An 18,622-nucleotide genomic window follows, 5' to 3' on the forward strand; every position below is an offset into this window, starting at 1 on the left:
CTTGCATTACTCCCCCAGGTAATCAGAATATGAATTTTCTGTTAGTTCATTGACTTTTAGATCCTGTTTGTTTTCTTGAGATGGGCATCTTTTGTAGTCAAGGCTAACCCCAAACTCAATAGCAGAAGATGACCCTGAATTCCTGACACTTCCGCCTCTACCACGCAAGTGCTAGGATTACAGGTGCGCACCACCATGCCTGGGCTAGATGTCATTAAAAATGCTCATCTCATTTCAGCTTCTTTCTCTTTCAGGTCTTCAGCCCCACCCACAGTTACCTGCTCCTTATGTTCTCACAGAGAGGCTGCTCATCCAAATATTTGTGTGGAGTAAAGAATGCCAGAAGAGGTTAATGCTATGCTGAATATTTTATTTATAATTTTATGTAAACATAATTTGCTTTATAGGCACAATATAACAATATAACGAAAGCTCTGAAGCCACAGACACATTAGACAATGTTCGGCTCATTCTGATAAAGCTCGACCTTCCCAGAAGCCTTTGCAGCTCCCTTAAGGCAAACAGAGACACTCTTTACACTTCCTCCAGGAAACAATCACGAGAGGGGAAGGAAGGTGTTTAACACAAGAGTCCACAGGATGACCGACTGATTCTGGTTGTCCCTCACCCACCTTCCTGTTCTTCAGGGTGATGCTGGTCATACTCAAGTTTTCAGGGTCTATGTTCTCAGTAGTGGAGAGGTTTTTCATGTGACTCTCTATGCTTCTCTGCTGTACGTGACAAGACCATCTGGATTCTGACTCTGGGTCAGGTTCCACATTCCCTGAAGGAGAAGCCTCCTATGGCCAGTGACCAGAAAAGGCTATTTCTACATGCTAGTAATAGCGCTTTGAGAGTAGTCCTCAATCTACCCACCCCTGAGCCCAGTGATGGCGGAAATATGACTGATTATCTGATATTTAGCAAGGACCATCTTCTCTCTGGATAGCCAAATGCTAGAGCGCTAGTCACTCCCCGGGGATAGAAAATAAAAGTCTGAGGTTGGCACTCTCGATCTTCTCATCCCTTGCCCTATTGGCTGGTGTTACCTAGTTCTCATCTTCACATGTGACTTGCACAGTCACACTGAGGAAAGACTCCATTCAGGTAAATAGTTGGTGGGAAGTCATTCATCACCACAGATTCAGGATGGAGAAAAAGGATCACAACGAATGACGTGAGACTGGTTACAAACCAAGCAGGGGGATTGTTGAAATGTGTTCGTACCCAGCCCATGGGGAAAAGAGTGGGGTCTACCCTAAAGCTTATTAGTGGAGAAGGTGGGCAACACAGAAATCCTCTTAAAGTCTTCAAGAACATAAAGACACTTTATGAACACCAACTCAAGGTCATGGGGGAGCCCATTAGGTCTTCCAGAAGTCAAAATAAATTCAGGGTGCTAATTGCCTGGGTGCCTTTTATAACTAGCTTAGTTTATGAGTGACATATGAACCTTTAGGGCAGAAGGGCTAGAAAGAAGCAATTAGGAGTCCCACTGTGGAGGGAGGGAGGGAGGGAGGGAGGGAGGGAGGGAGGGAGGGAGCCTCCTTTTCCTTTCAGGTAACTGTTGCCACCCGAAAGTCCATCAAAAAGGATAAGAATGTTTCTTTCAGGCTGGAAAACTGAACAGGGCATTGTGATCAAGCAGTCTGGCTCCTGATATCTAAGGAGCCTGCAAGTCAGCACCGTGGTTCTGTGTGCTGGAGAGAGGGCCACACACTCGGCATCAGATGCTAGGTAGCCACCAACTGTATCCCTAGTGCTGGTTGCACAGTAGTACAAGCATGCTCCGAGAAGGCAAAAGAAACCAATTGATTCCTCAACCCCCAATGTGGTCTTCAAGGGAGCCCTTCCTTGGGAAAGGTGTTTCTGGGGCAGGAGCTTAGAAATAACCATGGTGATTCTGAAGGTTGAGGGTGAGAACCTAGGTGAGTTTAATGACGTCTGAGTCAGGCCTATCCCTGGTGAGTGTTCTTAGGATTTAACTAAACTGTGTGTGACCACAGAGAAGACTCTGCTCATGAGACATGGTTTCAGAGAAGAGGTCTCTGTAACTGGTCCTCAGATAGATGCTGTTGACCCATCTCTATCCTAGAAAGAAACCACACCCGTCTCCCTGGGTTTATGAATAAGAACCAGGGAACAGGGTTCAAGGGAGGCTCAAACCTTAAGGTGCAGAGGCCAATGCAGGGACATGGCCTCTTGGAGAGGGACAAAGTACTGCTTGGAGAAGTCTGCGTTTGTAAGACCGTGGACGCTGCTCCTGGCCTACTCTCTTGCCACCAGCCAAACTGACAAGTGCCATAGTTGGAGGCATAGCTGATCGCTGGCCGACAAAGAGTGTCATTGGCCTGAAGAATAATGGGATCTGGACAGGGCGCTGTGACAACACCTTTCAATCAAACCCATGTCTGGTTTCAGACATCAGGCCCCGTGGTCTTGTGTTAATTCGCAAGGCTATTCTAGAACTGTGAAGAAGAACCCGAAGAAGGATGGGTTTGATACGAGGGAGAGGGGAGAGTGTGATACATAGACCAGGGAGGGGCACAATACTGCATGGGATGGGGTTGGCACTGAATTCCAAACACAACGGTGATCAACAGCTTCTTAGCTCGGCTGACTGCAGACAAACACGACACGCACTGGACTACAGCGTTTGTTCACTGGGGCGCAGGAGAGTTCTCATGGCGGCCCTTTTCTTGCCAGCCATCCTCTACGGTCTTGGACATGAGGTCTTACTGGATGAAGGGCATCCTTTCCTTGTTCTCGCTGTCACCTTCGTGGTCCTCTTCCTCCTCTCCTGCCTCGCTGGTCTCTGTGCTGTCATTGGCCATCTGCAATTTAACAGAGGTCACGATGGAGGTTATTTACCTGCTTCCTCACCATCCCTGGGTATCGGACAAAGCACTGTGGGGTGAACTTCTTTCAGAGTGTTCATCCACATAGGAGAAAAGTGCCTCTGAGGACTCCTTTTATACCCTTTACTAATACCCACTAAATCCCTGCAGCTTCCTTTAATGTCACTTGTTAGCTCTGGAGGTGATCTCATTGGATACATCCTGAATCTCACGATGCCCTAGATTCAGTATGACTTCATGCTGTCTTCCATCTAGAAGGGCTGTGACATCTTCCCTACCACAAATGCTCCAAATACCCATTCTTTACTGTTTCTTTATTCCTTTGGGTGTCAGGGTAAAACAATTTCCAGAAAGCAAGAGGGGCAGACCAGAGCTCTTGGTCTGAATGGGGACATTATTTGGCCTTAATTTGATGGGTTCTGCCCCTTGGTCAAACAGATGTAACCCCAGTCCAAGGGCCATCAGAATCTCATGGGTTCATGGAAATAGGCAGTGCCTCTAAATGTGAAATAGCTCCACTGTGGGATAATGCTCCTGTACACTGTAGAGCGTTGCCACTCATATTGGTTTAATAAAATGCTGACTGGCCAGTAGACAGGCAGGAATATAGGTGGGGTGACTAGGAGAATTCTGGGAAGAGGAAGGGCAGAGAGTCAGTTACCAGTCAGACTCAGAGGAAGCAAGATGAGAATGCCTTACTGAAAAAAGGTACCAAGCCACGTGGCTAAACATAGACATAAATTATGGGTGAACTTAAGTTGTAAGAGCAAGTTAGTAGTAAGCCTAAGCAATAGGCCAAATACTGCTGTGTGTTTATTTGGAACTAAATAACTGCGGGACTGGGAGGAACAGAAACCTCCATTTACAGAGCTCCAGTGCCAACTATTTTGCTTAAATACTTAAATAAGCTGGCCAGGGCAGCTCTAGAACCTTCTATGGATGGGGTGAAAGAGACCTATTTACAAAAGCCATAATGTAATTTGCACAGGAGTCCTGGCATCCTAGTCCCTCTCTCTAACCTCCTGCCATCATTTTCCCTCCAATGGTCCTGTGACTTCATGAGAACTTTAAAAACTATCTCCACATTGATATCAGCAGCTTGTGTCACAAGGTGTCCTTTCCTTGAACTGTTCTGTAAGGACTGAAAAGGCCATTACCCTTGAGCCATGTTATGACTACAGTAGACCAGGAGCCATTTCTGAAAATACACACTTGGACTGAGAGCTATGGATCATTTTAGTTCTTTTTCTTGAAAAAGACAGATACCGATACAAGACTAGGGCATTAGTAAAGAATCTAAAAACAACCTCAAACCTCCATGCTTTCTTTGTTTAGCTTACCTAGAACTTAGGATGGCTAACCATGCTCAGTGAAGGCCTTTCTAGCAGACCAAGAAGAACCTGTCAATCTCTAGCTCATAAATGGGACCAAAGCTGGAGTGCAAAGCAACTTTCCCAGGTTGCAAATAGACTGAGCACCAGGCTTTGGAGGCATGCAGTCAGAGCATCCGTGCATTGAGGGCTACACCATACGCCACCACCCTTCCCCCAAAGCAGCCAGTTTTGGAACAGGTGACTCTGACGTGCTGTCTTCTTGCAGATTGCCTGGATATTGGGGTTTTATCCTAATAAACGGGAGTGAATTGAATAGGATCACCATGAGCATCCGGAGGCAGCAGGCACCATTCTGTTGGGTACATGTAGTACTTTGCTTAGTATTAACTAGGAAGTCTTCCCATTGGTAGCAGCCTAGAGATTGCAACTGTAAAAGGTCCTTTTCTAGTCATTCCAGCAATTTTCCTGTCTTTCTCCACTTCCATCTCAACCCGTGGCTAATCCCTCATTCTGGAATCATCTGATCACCCCTGCTTTTTGAGAGTCTGGCCACTGCCTGTATTTCCTTCTTCATCAACTGTCTACACCTGAGATCCATTTGCCTTTGGGGTTGAGCCAGGCTGGTTCCTCTGCATTCCACTTACCAGCGGAGTTGGGGTCTTTTCCACATCCAGGATTAGCTTCCCGATGTTCCCTCGGTCGTGGATACGCTGCATGGCCTCCTTGACCTGAGACACAAGGTAAGACATAAGTGCTGATTAGTGAGACGTGACTCCTAAAAAAAGGGCCTGGAACAGTCAATCTGCCGGCCTTCCACCAGAGGGCGCTGCAGCTTAAATAATGGTTCAGACAGCAACTTTTTGTGGCGCAAATATATTCATTCGCCATGCGTCAATCATACACTCTGACCTTCTCCTGCACGTCTTGTGGGTCCGAACAGTGAAGATTACAGTTTTCACGATGAGAATATATATACTAAAAGTCAAAGTGGTCAGACTGGATGTTAAGCAGTGACTCACTTACTTAGGTGTTACATAACCTGGGTTCATACTTTCGCCAAATAACCAGTTACCAGGGCTAAACAGCACTTTCGAAATTCCCATGATTTCTAGTTGCCGGGATGAATCTGTTTGGCTGTACTACACCTCCTTGTTTGTTCGGAGCCGTCCCTTCCACGGCTGTGTAGAAAGTGAACTGAAGGAGGCACTGTGGGGGCTTTAGCAACCTCTCTTGCCTCACAAAAGTCAATTTATAAAACTTTATAATAGATTGAGTCTAAATATTTTTCGTAAAGTCTCAGAATTTAAAATATTTTTGTTCCTTCAGCCCACAAATATTCAGTAAATGTTGCTTCAAGGCTAGATGCTATGACATTAAAAAAAGAAGAAAAAGTCAGACATAGTTAACTGTGTGTGAGGAATTCGGCCTGTGGCTGATGGAGGACTGTTTGCTTATTTGAAAATCAAAGGCTTCTTCTATTCATTTGGATCCAAACTCACAAAACCATTAAAATGTTTGTGTTCAAATTGCTTTTCTGGGACTTCAGAGATGCAATTCAATTTATGGGAGAAAAACATAAAAGATAATGACTTCATTGCTTTTCGTGGCAAAAGCCTGTAACGGCTTATATGTCACAGTAAAGGGATGGGTAAATAAACAATGGCTTCCACATTCATCTACCAAATGGGAACGTTGCAGAGTCGTTAAGGAAAAGAAAGATATATGTCACTAATTATAAAGGAGACACAGCAGGATCAAACGCTTTTGTAATCTTGCTAAATGAGAACACCGACAGGCGAACGTTTATTTACATCTCTATAAAAGTGTAGATATTCTAAAATGCCTACGAAGGCTTGCAGGTGTACCTCGGAAGCTAAGTGGAGGAGAGGAAGGCCTTTTAACTCTACCATCCACATAATGTTATGTGGTAACGTGCTGCTAAGTCAGTATTTAAAATAAATATAATGCATCTTTCAAATGCACTTTGTTTGTTTTTGGTCACTTTGTGGTGAGAAATAATCTCTGTTTTGTAGACTGATAGTGTCACGTGACTGTTAATTTTTCTGATACCGCTAAACAAACCGGTGGATTCCTTCCATTTACGTGGGGACTTCTGAAGGATTTTCACACTTGGTCATAGCAACAGGTAGCACGATTGACCTCTGGCATCTGTGTCAGGTTGATTCTTAGCTCTTCATGGATTGCAACATGTGTGGTTGCTCTTATATAAAGTAGTGTGGTATGTGTCTGCATAGAATCTACATACATTTCCCCATAGACTTTCAGTCCTTTACGACTCTAGGTCACTTTTAACACCAAATACAACATTCTGCTGTGTTGTTCTGCCATGTAGAGAATCATGACAGCAAATCAAAGCATGCATGTTCATGCAATGCCCCCTCCCCTGAGTAATTCCTCTTCAAGGTTTGCCGAAACTGCTGATGTAGAATCTGTATATTAGGCAGGCCCACTGTGTTTATTGAAAAGCTCTATGTGGTGACAGAGAATTGTTAGTGTAGCTCTCTGCCCCTCCTGGGAGTCATGTCCTTGTGTGATTGTCTCCCCTTGAGTGTAGGCTGGAGCTAGGGACCAGCTTTCCTACAGAGCACAGCAGATGGGATGGGCTCCCCCTTCTAAGATTAAGTTATAGAAGACCACATCTGTGTTGTCATGACTCCGGTGAGGCATGCTTCATTGCTTGGATACCCTATAGAGTCCCTACATGACATGAAGATACACTTCATCCAATAGTCAGTAAGGGACTGAGACCCTTAGCTCCTCTTACCAACTTCCCCTAAAGAATTTAGAAGTAGAGTCTTCTCCAGTCAAGCCTTGAAATGTGGTCATATCCTGGCTGACATCTTGATTGTAGCCTTGTGGGAGTCAAAGGACCCAGCTAAATCATACCCAGCTCCCAGTACCCTATCCTGAGCCTATGAAATTACCAATGTTTTAAAGTTCATGCCTTTTTTTTTTTTTGTGGAGGGGGTAAATGAGATAATAAACATTTAACAGACTCCTACCTTGAATATATAATGCTTAGCTTGCAAGATACATAGAGTGCTTAATTTTCAGGGTAAGTACCCTGAGGCTAAGGAGCATAAGCAATTCACTCAGAGATGACATGGCTATGGGGAACAGAAGTGTGGTTCAGAATCAGGTCAGAAAGACTTCAATTACAGCATTTCTCCCTTGATCCTCAGAAGAAGAAAGTAGTAGGAGAAGCAGAAAAAGTGGTAACAGCATCCCTCACAGTGCTCCTTTTGGGTACTAGGGACCCTGGGTACCTTCTGTATCCCAGTCAAGTGTACTACTACTGAGCTACACCGTTAGTCTCTTTTTATTATCATTATTTTTCAAGACAGGGTTTCTCTGTGTAACAGCCCTAGCTGTCCTGGAACTAGCTCTTGTAAACCATGCTGGCCTCGAACTCACAGAGATCCACCTGCCTCTGCCTCCCAAGTGCTGGGATTAAAAGCGTGCGCCACCACCACCCTTAGCCTCTTGATGGTGGATTCTCTGGCCAAGCACTTGACCACTACCCCAAACCCCTCATTGTTAGATTCTAGGCAAGTGCTCTACCTCTGAGCTATGTCCCTATTTCCTCACTGGTGAATTCTGAACAAGCACTCTACAACTGAGCCACATTGCCAGACCTTTCCTTATGGTTTCTTGACAGACCTTTCCTTATGGTTTCTAGCCAGACACTCTGCTGCTGAGCCAAACCCCTAGTCCTTCATGGCTATGGTAGTTTGAATGTAACTGGCCCCTGTGATCTCATAGGGAATGGCACTATTAGGTGGTGTGGCTTTGTTGGAGTGGGTATGGCCTTGTTAGAGGAAGTATGTCACTGTGGGGACAGACTTTGGGGTTTCCTATGCTCAGGATACCCCCCAGTGTCTCAGTTGACTTCCTGTTGATTGCAAGATGTTCTCAGCTGTTCTTCCAGCCCCACATCTGCTTGCATGCTGCCACGCTCCCCACCATGATGATAATGGGCTGAATCTCCGAAAGTGCAAGTGAGCCACCCAACTAAATGTTTTCCTTTATAAGAGTTGCCATGGCCATGGTGTCTCTTGACAGCAATAGAAACCCTGACTAATGTGGGGGCCAGCCATAATAAGCTAAGTATAGACATGTCACCCAAAGGAAGTTCTTTGCCAGAGTAGAATTCTGCCTTTGATAAATTTGATAAGACGCAGAGAGTCTCAGTAGTTTACCCTGAGACAATGCCTGGCTGCAGGAGGGAAGCACAAGCTGAGATTATCCAACCCCCACCCAAGAACAAACCATTCAAAGGAAATGCCTGGCATTCCAACCGTTGTAGATAGGATCCCTTGCCAGTACACATTCACCAGGACACCCCTAGACAAATGTCAGCCAATCAGAGGTCCTGAACCTCAGAAACCCCTCACCCCCACCTTTACTACTACAAAAACCCAATTCTAATTGAGATCGAGGCTCTCCACGTTTATTTCAATATGTTGGACACGCGGAGAGACCGAGTTGGCAAACTTGATTAAAATAAAGGCTCTTTGCTTTTATATATGGGATTCGGTTTCCTTGTTGGCTTTGAGGGGACTTCACGGATTTGGGCATGACAACTAACACATTGGCAGATTCTAGGCAACTGTTCTAACACTGAGCCAGGTCCCTAGTCCCTCCATGGTGAATTCTAGGCAAGTATTCTACCACTGAGCTACACGCCAACCTTTCTTTTACTTTTTATTTTGAGACAGATTTCACTAAGTTTCTCAGGGTGGTCTGGAACTCAGTCTAAAGTCCAAGTAGGCAATGAGCTTGTAATCCTCCTGTCTCAGCACCTGGAACAGCCAGGATGACAGGACACAGTTAGGTAGACTTTAAGCTGCTTCTGTACTAAGTTGGAGTCCAGGGAAATGCAAAGAGCCATTTTCTCACAAGTTCAAGTGGATCAAGATGCTGGAGGGGGTGAGGCGAGTCCCCTGCTGGCTGCCTTTAATCTGCATATTTCTGGAAATTTCTCTCAGAAATGAAACATCGCCTTGAAGTCCTGTCTATGGAAAATGGATAAAGGACCAGAAGTAATCTCAAGAGGCCATTTAATTACCCCAACCCCAGTCATGCTGTTTGTCACTCCATGTTCTGTTATGGTTGCTCCTGGATCTGTGCAGGAGCCCCACTGGCGGAGGCTCAGAAGGAAGGAGACTACCACGTTTGATCAATTCTTCATCGGGCACAGTGTGGAGCATTTTGCACGCATGGTGCTATTTCATCCAACGCTGAGCTTCTTGAGGGAATGTGTGCTCCAGCTTTTCGCTGATGAGAAACACAGGAGGAAGCATCTGAGAGGTCCGCCTCTGGCTGTCAATCAAACCATGTAGGAGAAGTAAGTGCCAGCTTCTCCCTCTACGGGTCTGGGAAAAACCCATTACAGGGCTCTGCTGGCCACACCCCATACTGCCCTCCGCTGACACTTCTGTATGGTGCTCAAGACGTTACCGCCAATGTATCAGCTTATAAAAGGTGTTTGAGAACACCCGGGGAGATTTGTCTCCTCCATATTTAAGATTTTCCTCATGCCCCTTTCTGTTTGAAACCAACATGGCATTGAAGAGAAGGGTCTTGTAGGCTTGCATCGTCTAATCCAGGAGCCACAGATCACCTGTGACAACAGTACCTGCTCTTTCTTGAATGTGGTATTAACTTCCACATACTGTCACCATGAAATATGTGCTGGATTCCAGAGATTTAGTGGTAGTTAGGAAGCCACCATTTTGCAAAATTAGGCCTGGAGAGATGGCTCAGTGGTTAAGAGCACATGCTGCATTTGCAGAAGACCAGAGTTTGGCTGCTAACATCCATATCAGGTATTGGGTAACTCACAGTTACCTGTAACTCCACCTCCAGGGGATTCAGTGCCTTCTTCTGGCCTCCATGGTCACGTGTGCTCACATTGTGTGCTATGCAGGCATCCTTGTATACATACACACACATGCACACACCTAAAAATCATTTTTAAACGTCTTAATTATTTTCCAAACCAAAAAAAAAAAAAAAAGAATGTAAGATATCTCAGCGAGGAGTGTGGAAAATGCTTAAAGGGCCGGATTATATTATGTAGATATTGGCTTAAGGAAGGCACATTCAGGTTATCTTCTTGTCCTCTTCTGAATGGGATCAGTAGAACACTTCAAAGTTTCAGCAGTGTCTTGCCAAGCGTACCGCTCCGCTCTTGACTGGCTGCCCCAGGAGTAATGTCTCTTATCCTAGTGACCAAAAATACTGCCTTCAGTTCTTGCACACTTTACTCCACAACTGAAGATATGCTTGACGCTTGGCAGGCTGTCTGCTGCGCCTCTGCATGCTTCAGATCGCCTCCTGGAGCTTCCCAGTCCTGGCACTAACTCAGCGGACAGCTCAGCTGTGAGCTCTACCAGGTGCTTGTCCTTTGTTGTTCTATGCCTCTTACACTTGACCTTCACAATCCGGCCAAGTGCTGTGGGGTCCTGGCCAGTAACAGCAATGCCATCCCTGGGCTTGTAACGTCTACACCAACCTCTATATTGTAAGCCAACAGAATAACACAGTTAAATATAAACACGAAGCAAGTTACAGCAATGGCAAAAGGCTTCCTGACTAGGCACAGGGAGAAATTTTTAAAAAGCAGCTAATGAAATTGACTTCAGTAATGTAGTTTATCAACTCGATCTGTTCTACTTAGCTGTAATTGTCAACTCCTTAGTATAATTTGAGAAGGTAGTCTCAGCTGAGGGGTTGCCCAGAGCAGACTGATTCTCCTGTGGGTGTGTCTTGTTAATTGGTGTAGGAGGGTCTGGACCTCTGTGGGTGGCACCATTCCCTTGGAAGATGGTCCTGTCCTGTATGCAAAAGCTAGCAACGTATTGATCTATGAGTTATCCAACACCATGTTCCTCCACAATTTCTACTTCAAGTTCCTGCCTGACTTCCTTCAGTGATGGACTGTGGGCTGAAATAAACCCTTTCCTTCCCTGAGTTTGCTTTTTGGTCTTGATAGTTCTCACAGTGACAGGCTGTAACTGGGACACTATTCAAATGTCTTTCAATATGTACTCAAAGTGGTATTAAGTTATTGATGTGTGTTTGCTCTGCATTTTGGGAATTTGAGGTATCCTGCAAACTTACAAAGTGTCCCAACTGGACTAGCCCCTCTTCAAATACTCAGAGGCCCCACATGGCTCATAGACAGCTTTGGGGTGCCTACAGGAATCCCCAGTACAACGGAAGGTCAGCATATGACAAGGTGCAGAATGAATGCATATATAAGTGGACAGATGAGGGAACGAGTGGTTGCAATGCTATGAGGCTGAGCCTCACCCATTTGGTTTCCATCCTGCGTCTACACCACCTCCTGGAATGGGGCAGGCTGTCTTTTGGTGGCCTGCTCTGTGCTTCCTGGGTGGCCTCAAGGAATCTGTTTCTAATCTGAGCTGTGCTCCCCATACCCTGGGGGAGACAACAGCTTCTGCTAGCTGTTAGGCCAGCCAGATGTGTCTCGGCAGCTGACTTCCCCAGGGCTGGGCATTCTGGAAGTTCTCAGTCTGTATCCACGGGCACTTAGTTTCCCATCCACACAGTGGGAGGCAGGGTCTCTGAGTCATGCCATCTAGACACCCTGGCATTTCGAATCCTGAAGTCACTTGATCCTTTTCTGAACTGGCTGTTTTTCATGATACTATGTTGACCGCCTTGACGGGTTACTCTGTCTAGGGTTTGTAACCCGCCTGGCTGGTCGGTTATTCCAGGGTCACGGAGAGGCACCACCTGAAAGACATAGGCTGATAAGGAGGAAGGAGGCTAGGCAGATTTGTCGAAGCCTCCGTTTATTAGAGTCATGGTTACAGCTTATATAGCCCCTGGATGAGGAGCCTGGGGGGCTGGGGCATGGGTCTTGCCACGTGGTCCACATCCGTCACATAGGCCAAGGGGTTACGATCGGTCAGGTCACGATTCCTTGGTCAGGAAGTCACAAGGTGACACACCTAGTTGTCTAGATAGTTTGGAATGTGAGGCAGGTTCCATTAACAGATAGCTCTCTATTAACAGTTAATTTGGGTGTGAGATAGGCTTGGTCAATAAGACTATTCTCAATACAATTGGAAAGTGAAGCCCTCTACAAAAACTCCTCACAGCGGTGCTTCCTGTAAATTTTGGGGGGACACGGCTCCTGACAATACTACTTGGATGACGACCCAAGCAAATAGTGACACAGGCAATTGGCTCTGCTTCTCCTTGGTAACACTGATGTCCTCGGGTTTTGTCTTCTTCCTGCATGAAACAGCAATGCCTATGCTATCTACTCCCTCTTCCATCTGAGAGTTCCAAACCCCAGGCACAATGGGTGTGCTTTTTTTTTTTTTTTTAAGACTGCTCTACTTTTAAATTCATGGCTTTATCTCTGTGTGTGCGTGTGAGTATATGCACAGGAGTGCTGTGCCCTTGGAGACCAGAAGAGGGCATTGTATCCCCTGGAGCTGGAGTTATAAGCAGTTGTGAACTCCCCTACACAAGTACTGGGAACCAAACTCAGGTCCTCCAGGAGACCAGCAAACGCTTTTAACTGCTGAGCCATCTCTCCAGCCCCTGCTCTACTTTGAAGGATCCTCACCTTCCCTTATTAAACAGGTTAATCATAAAGATAAACACTCCACAACGCCCTCAAGAATATATGTACTCAAAAGAGAGAAAAATGATGCTTGGGTATGAAGAAAGCATGGCAGTGGAGAGGGGTCACCTGGTCATGTATGACAGGGAAGAGCAGTGGACCTCCACAGTGTTCCCTGACACCCTGCCCCTAGCATTCATTCCTTGCTTACCTTCCATTCCTGTGGGGACCCCAGTATGCCCTGCAAAGCCTCAGGACCGCAGCTGGAATCCAGACTCCTGCATTCCTTATATGACATTATCACCTAATGTTCCTGGGACACCTCCCCCCTGTGCAGCGTAGGTAAAGTTTTGCATATATTTATTCTGCCTGCTGTAACAAATTACTTCTAGCCTAGTACTCGAAGCATGCATTCATTTTCCTATAGCTATCAAAGGTCATGGATCTGATGTGGATCAAACTGGTCTAAAATCAAGGTAGCTTCAAGACCATTTATCTCTCTGCAGGCTCAAAGGAAGAACATATTTTGTTGGCTTTTCCAGCATCTAGAACCTTGCATCCCTTTGCCAGTATGTCCCTACTACCATCTTCAAAGCCAGCAGCGTAGAACCTCCTCATCTTTCCGACTTGGGCCTTCTTGCCTCTGACTTTTAAGGACACGTGTGATTACTCAGAGCCCTAAAGATAATCCAGGATAACGCACCCATCTCAAGATCCTTAAACTAGTTTCAACTGTGAAGTCACCTTTGCTTTGTGAGGCCATGTGACCCCCACCCCCAGGTTCTGGGGTTGAGAATATAGATGTCTTTTGGGGGGACTTACTCTGTCCATCACAAGGTTAGGTCCACCTCACAGAACCACCATTCTGAAGAGTGACAGGGATGGCACATCAGGAATTTAGCACAGTGATTGGCCCAAATTAAATCTTGTGCTATCTGCTCAGGACCAGAAAGATGTTGTCTACCAGGAGTTACTTTAGGAGGAAACCTGAGGTCTCAGCGCCCTCTATTGGAGTTCTGAAAGATAACCAAGTTCTCCCAGAGAGCCTGTCCTAGTGGCTTAGGTAGGGCTTGAGGAGGTGAGAAAATAAGCCACTCACAGGCTGGCCACCTCTGCTTGTCCTCTTGCCTCTGGCCCTGCACATGTGACATCCAGACATGGCTGTGGCACAGGGATTATGTAGTATGACTGAGAGGACCTGGTAATTGACATGAGGGCGGTAAGAACTAAAGATAGCTCACTGTGACGCTCTAAGACACGAATGAGTCAGAACAGGTGACAAGTGAGGGTGTCTGACGTCACCACAGGGACGACAATGATGATGCACATCCATACAAAGTCCCCCATTGTCATCTTTGACCTTCACTGTTGAACAGTATACCATAGTGAACGTTGATTTCTTCTTCATTGTTGGACAGTGTACCGTGGCGAACATTGATTTCTTCTTCATTGTTGGACAGTGTACCGTGGCGAACATTGATTTCTTCTCCCATCACCCCTAAAATGTGGATCCAAGACTGAACAGGCCCTGGGATCATAGATTCAGGACCAAGAAGAGGAGAGGGAACAAGAAGGTGAATGACTCAGAAGGAGGAAGGCCAGTGGCAGGCAGGTGTCCCTGGATCTGATGATGTAGAGGGTGAAGGGTCAGCACCCTGGGACTCTTTTTTTTTTTTTTTTTTGGTTTTTTGAGACAGGGTTTCTCTGTGGCTTTGGAGCCTGTCCTGGAACTAGCTCTGTAGACCAGGCTGGTCTCGAACTCACAGAGATCCGCCTGCCTCTGCCTCCCGAGTGCTGGGATTAAAGGCGTGCGCCACCATCGCCCGGCCACCCTGGGACTCTTATCTCTTGTATTTGACTTCTTTACAGAACCATAAGCAACTAAGATTCTTGTTCTTCAAACCCATTCTCCATGCAAATTGCCCTAGCTGTTGCACCCAAGGTTAAAATAAACATAGACTCTAATGGAGGTCGTAGCCTCCTAATAGAGGTTCTCAGAATAATTTGTTTAAAGCTACTTCATCGTGTGCAGGTAGCCTTGCTCACAGAGTCCCCGAGTGATTTGTGTAGCTTCTGCACTGCAACCTAGCATAGTTCATCTGCTGCCATCAGCTACGCTCTGCATGAAGTCCGTTGTGTTTAATACTCAGGCCATGACCCACAAGGAAAATTTAATTGGCTCACAGCATGTAGGATCAGGGGAGCTGTGGAGCAATTATGATCAAACGTGCTTATTTCTATCTACATCAGAACAAGGAGAGATGAAGTTTCCAGAAGTCCAGCCATGCTGGCTCACGGATTGCACTCTTGGTGTTCTCTTTGGTCTTAAGATATTCTTGGACATCTTTGCTCATTCCTCTGCCAGAGTCTCTGGCAGAAGAACAGAAGACAAGCGGGATAGTGGAGGCTTCCCCGTGTCATTCCTGCCTGGTGGAGGCAAACAGTGGAGGCAGATTTCTGGCAGGAGCTAGGTCTCTGTACCGGCAGCCATGACCAGGTCCCAGCTCTCAGTTCCCTCTCTGGCATCTGGTAGTCCTGACAATCACAAAGATATTTTAAAGAGATATTTGTGTCCTTCTTTTTGGCTAACAGTCTATTGAAACAAAGTGTCCCCAAGGAATTGGAATCTCCCCCAGAAATGTTATGCTGGGAAAAGAAAAACAATCAAACATGGTGCCAATCAGAAGGAAAGCTTGTATCCCAGGAAGGAATTTCACACAGTTCTGACAACTAACCATAACTCTAACCACACAGGAGAGACTGGAGCTCAGACAATGATAGACGGGGTCACAACTGGACCAGGACAGTTAGGGTATACCTATCTCTGGCCTCAGCTTTAACTTAAACCTCCTTACAGAACCCTGGAGATGGACTGTGGGATGGGGTGGGGGCTCGATCCCATTGTTCTTCCAGAGTGGCCACATTGGATAAATCTCCCTTTTCTGGTTTTTCTTCTTACATTTTTTTCCTCATTAAGAGAGGATGGATGCTTTAAATCCCAGCACTTGGGAGTCAGAGGCAGACAAATCTCTGAGTTCGAGGCAAGCCTGGTTTAAATCCCAGCACTTGGGAGTCAGAGGCAGACAAATCTCTGAGTTCGAGGCAAGCCTGGTTTACACAGCGAGTTCCAGGTCAGGCTCCAAAGCCAGACAGAAAACCCTGTCTCAAAAGAGTGGGTGCATAAATAACAAACACAGCTTAGCGGATCTGTCAGGGACCAGGCTCTGACCGTTACAAGCCCAGTAATGGTGATGGTTATTCTTTCCCACACACCTTCAAGACCTTTCTACTATAGATGGTTTGTAGATGTCTCAACTTCTTTGTTGGTTTCTTCAAGTCTGAAACCTCTCCGTGGACACACCTATCATTTAAAGTCTTCCAACCCCGGGGTTAATGTGCTACTGTTTCATCTAGGACGCTTCAATCGGCACATGAGACATTCATCAAATCTACTGGAGTGAGGCCATCATTTGAGAGGATTGCTATGAATCTGAGGCCAGCCTGAGATAAACTGTGAGACTCCATTTCAACAAACAAACAAACAAACAAACAAAATAAGTTGAGTGTGCACTCAAACTTAGGTCTGGGAAGATTGATGGGCACGTGGTATCTCCAAGAATCTTTGGTGGTGCTGCACTTACACACAAGCTTAGACACAACACTGCCATTTGCTCACTGCTCATGGGCATGAGGACACTGTGGATAGGCAGTTTGACCTAGCTGGAGGACCAGGGAGAAATATGGAAACAAAATAATTGATCTGGGATTTAAAGAATGAGTGGAGTAACAGCCAACATCAATTTAAATGGAGAGAAATTCACAGCAATCCCGCTGAAATCAGGAACAAGACAAGGTTGTCCACTCTCTCCATATCTATTCAATAAAATTCTTGAGGTCATAGTTAGAGCATAAAGACAGCAAAAGGAGATCAAGGGAATACACATAGAAAAAGAAGAAGTCAAACTCCCATGATTTGCTGACAATATAATAGTTTACATAAGCGACCCCAAAAATTCTACCAAGGAACTTCTACAACTCATAAACACCTTCAGTAATGTAGCAGGATACAAGATTAACTTAAAAAAAATCAGAAGCCCTCTTGTACACAGATGATAAATGGGCTGAGAGAGAAATCAGAGAAACATCACCTTTCACAATAGCCAAAAATAACATATATCTTGGAGTAACTCTAACAAAACAAATGGAAGACCTGTATGACAAGAACTTTAAATCTTTAAATAAAGAAATTGAAGAAGACACCCGAAAGATCTCCCATGCTCTTGGATAGGCAGAATTAACATAGTAAAAATGACAGTCTTACCAAAAGCAATCTACAGATTCAATTAATGCTCATCAAAATACCAGAAAAATTATTCACAAATCTTGAAAGAACAGTACTCAACTTTATATGAAAAAGCAAAAAACCCAGGATAGCCAAAACAATACTGTACAATAAAGGAACTTCTGGAGGCATCACAATCCCTGACTTCAAACTCTACTACAGAGCCACAGTAACTGAAAACAGCCTGGTATTGGCATAAAAAGAGACAGGAAGACCATGGAACCAAATCAAAGATAGAGATATTAATCCACACACCTACAAATGCCTGATTTTTGACAAAGAAGCAAAAATATAAAATGGAAAAGAAAGCATATTTAACAAATGACACTGGCATAACTGGATATCAACATGTAGAAGAATGAAAATAGATCCATATCTATCTCCATGCACAAAACTCAAGTCCAAATGGATCAAAGACTTCAACATAAAGTCAACCACACTGAATATCAGAGAAGAGAAAGTAGGAAGTACACATTGACATAGGAGACCACTTTCTAAATAGAACCCCAGTAGCACAGACACTGAGAGAAACAATTAATAAATGGGACCTCCTAAAACTGAAAAGCTTCTGTAAAGCAAGGGACATGGTCAACAAGACAAAATGGCAGCCTACAGAATGGTAAAAGATCTCCATTAACCCCACATCAGACAGAGGTCTAATCTCCAAAATATACAAAAAAACTCAAGAAATTGGTCATCAAAAAGAACAAATAATCCAATAAAAAATGGAGTACAGAGCTAAACAGAGAACTCTCAACAGAGGAATCTAAAATGGCTGAAAGACACTTAAGGAAATGCTCAACATCCTTAGCCATCAGAGAAATGCAAATCAAAACAACTCTGAGATTCCATCTTACACCTGTAAGAATGGCCAAGATTGAAAACACTGATGACAACTTATGCTGGAGAGGATGTGGGGTAAAGGGAATACTCCTGCATTGCTGGTGGGAGTGAAAGCGGGTACAGCCCCTTTGGGATATCAGTAGTGATTTCTCAGAAAATTAGGAAACAACCTTCCTCAAGACCCAGTAATACCACTTTTGGGTATATATCCAAAGGATGTTCAATTGTACCACAAGGACATGTGCTCAACTATGTTCATAGCAGCATTGTTTGTCATAGCCAGAACCTGGAAACAATGTAAATACCCCTCGACTGAAGAATGGATAAGAAAAATGTGGTACATTTACACAATGGAGTACTACACAGCAGAAAATAAATAACAACATAATGAAATTTGCAGGCAAATGGATGAAGCTAGAAAACATAATTTTGAGTGAGGTAACCCAGACCCAGAAAAACAATTATCACATATACTCACTCATAAGTGGTTTTTAAACATAAAGCAAAGAAAACCGGCCCACAAATCACAATCCTAGAGAACCTAGACAATAACGAGGACCCTGAGAGAGACATACATAAATCTAATCTACAAGGGAAGTAGAAAAAGACAAGATCTCCT

General features: G+C 44.9%; 1 protein-coding gene across 1 annotated transcript in view; it reads right to left on the bottom strand.

Moving 5' to 3' along the window:
* Positions 1-360: 360 nt before the first annotated feature.
* Vat1l (vesicle amine transport 1 like) overlaps positions 361-18,622 on the bottom strand; it is a 153,574-nt gene continuing 135,312 nt past the window's right edge. The window contains exons 8-9 of the mRNA XM_057754432.1: positions 4,837-4,920; positions 361-2,834 (exon numbers count right to left, since the gene is read on the bottom strand). Of these exons, the coding sequence (XP_057610415.1) occupies positions 2,736-2,834; positions 4,837-4,920 (183 nt within the window). The 3' untranslated portion in view covers positions 361-2,735. The remainder of the gene's footprint in view (positions 2,835-4,836; positions 4,921-18,622) is intronic.

The sequence above is a fragment of the Chionomys nivalis genome, chromosome 21, assembly GCF_950005125.1.
Source record: "Chionomys nivalis chromosome 21, mChiNiv1.1, whole genome shotgun sequence".
Lineage (NCBI taxonomy): Eukaryota > Metazoa > Chordata > Mammalia > Rodentia > Cricetidae > Chionomys > Chionomys nivalis.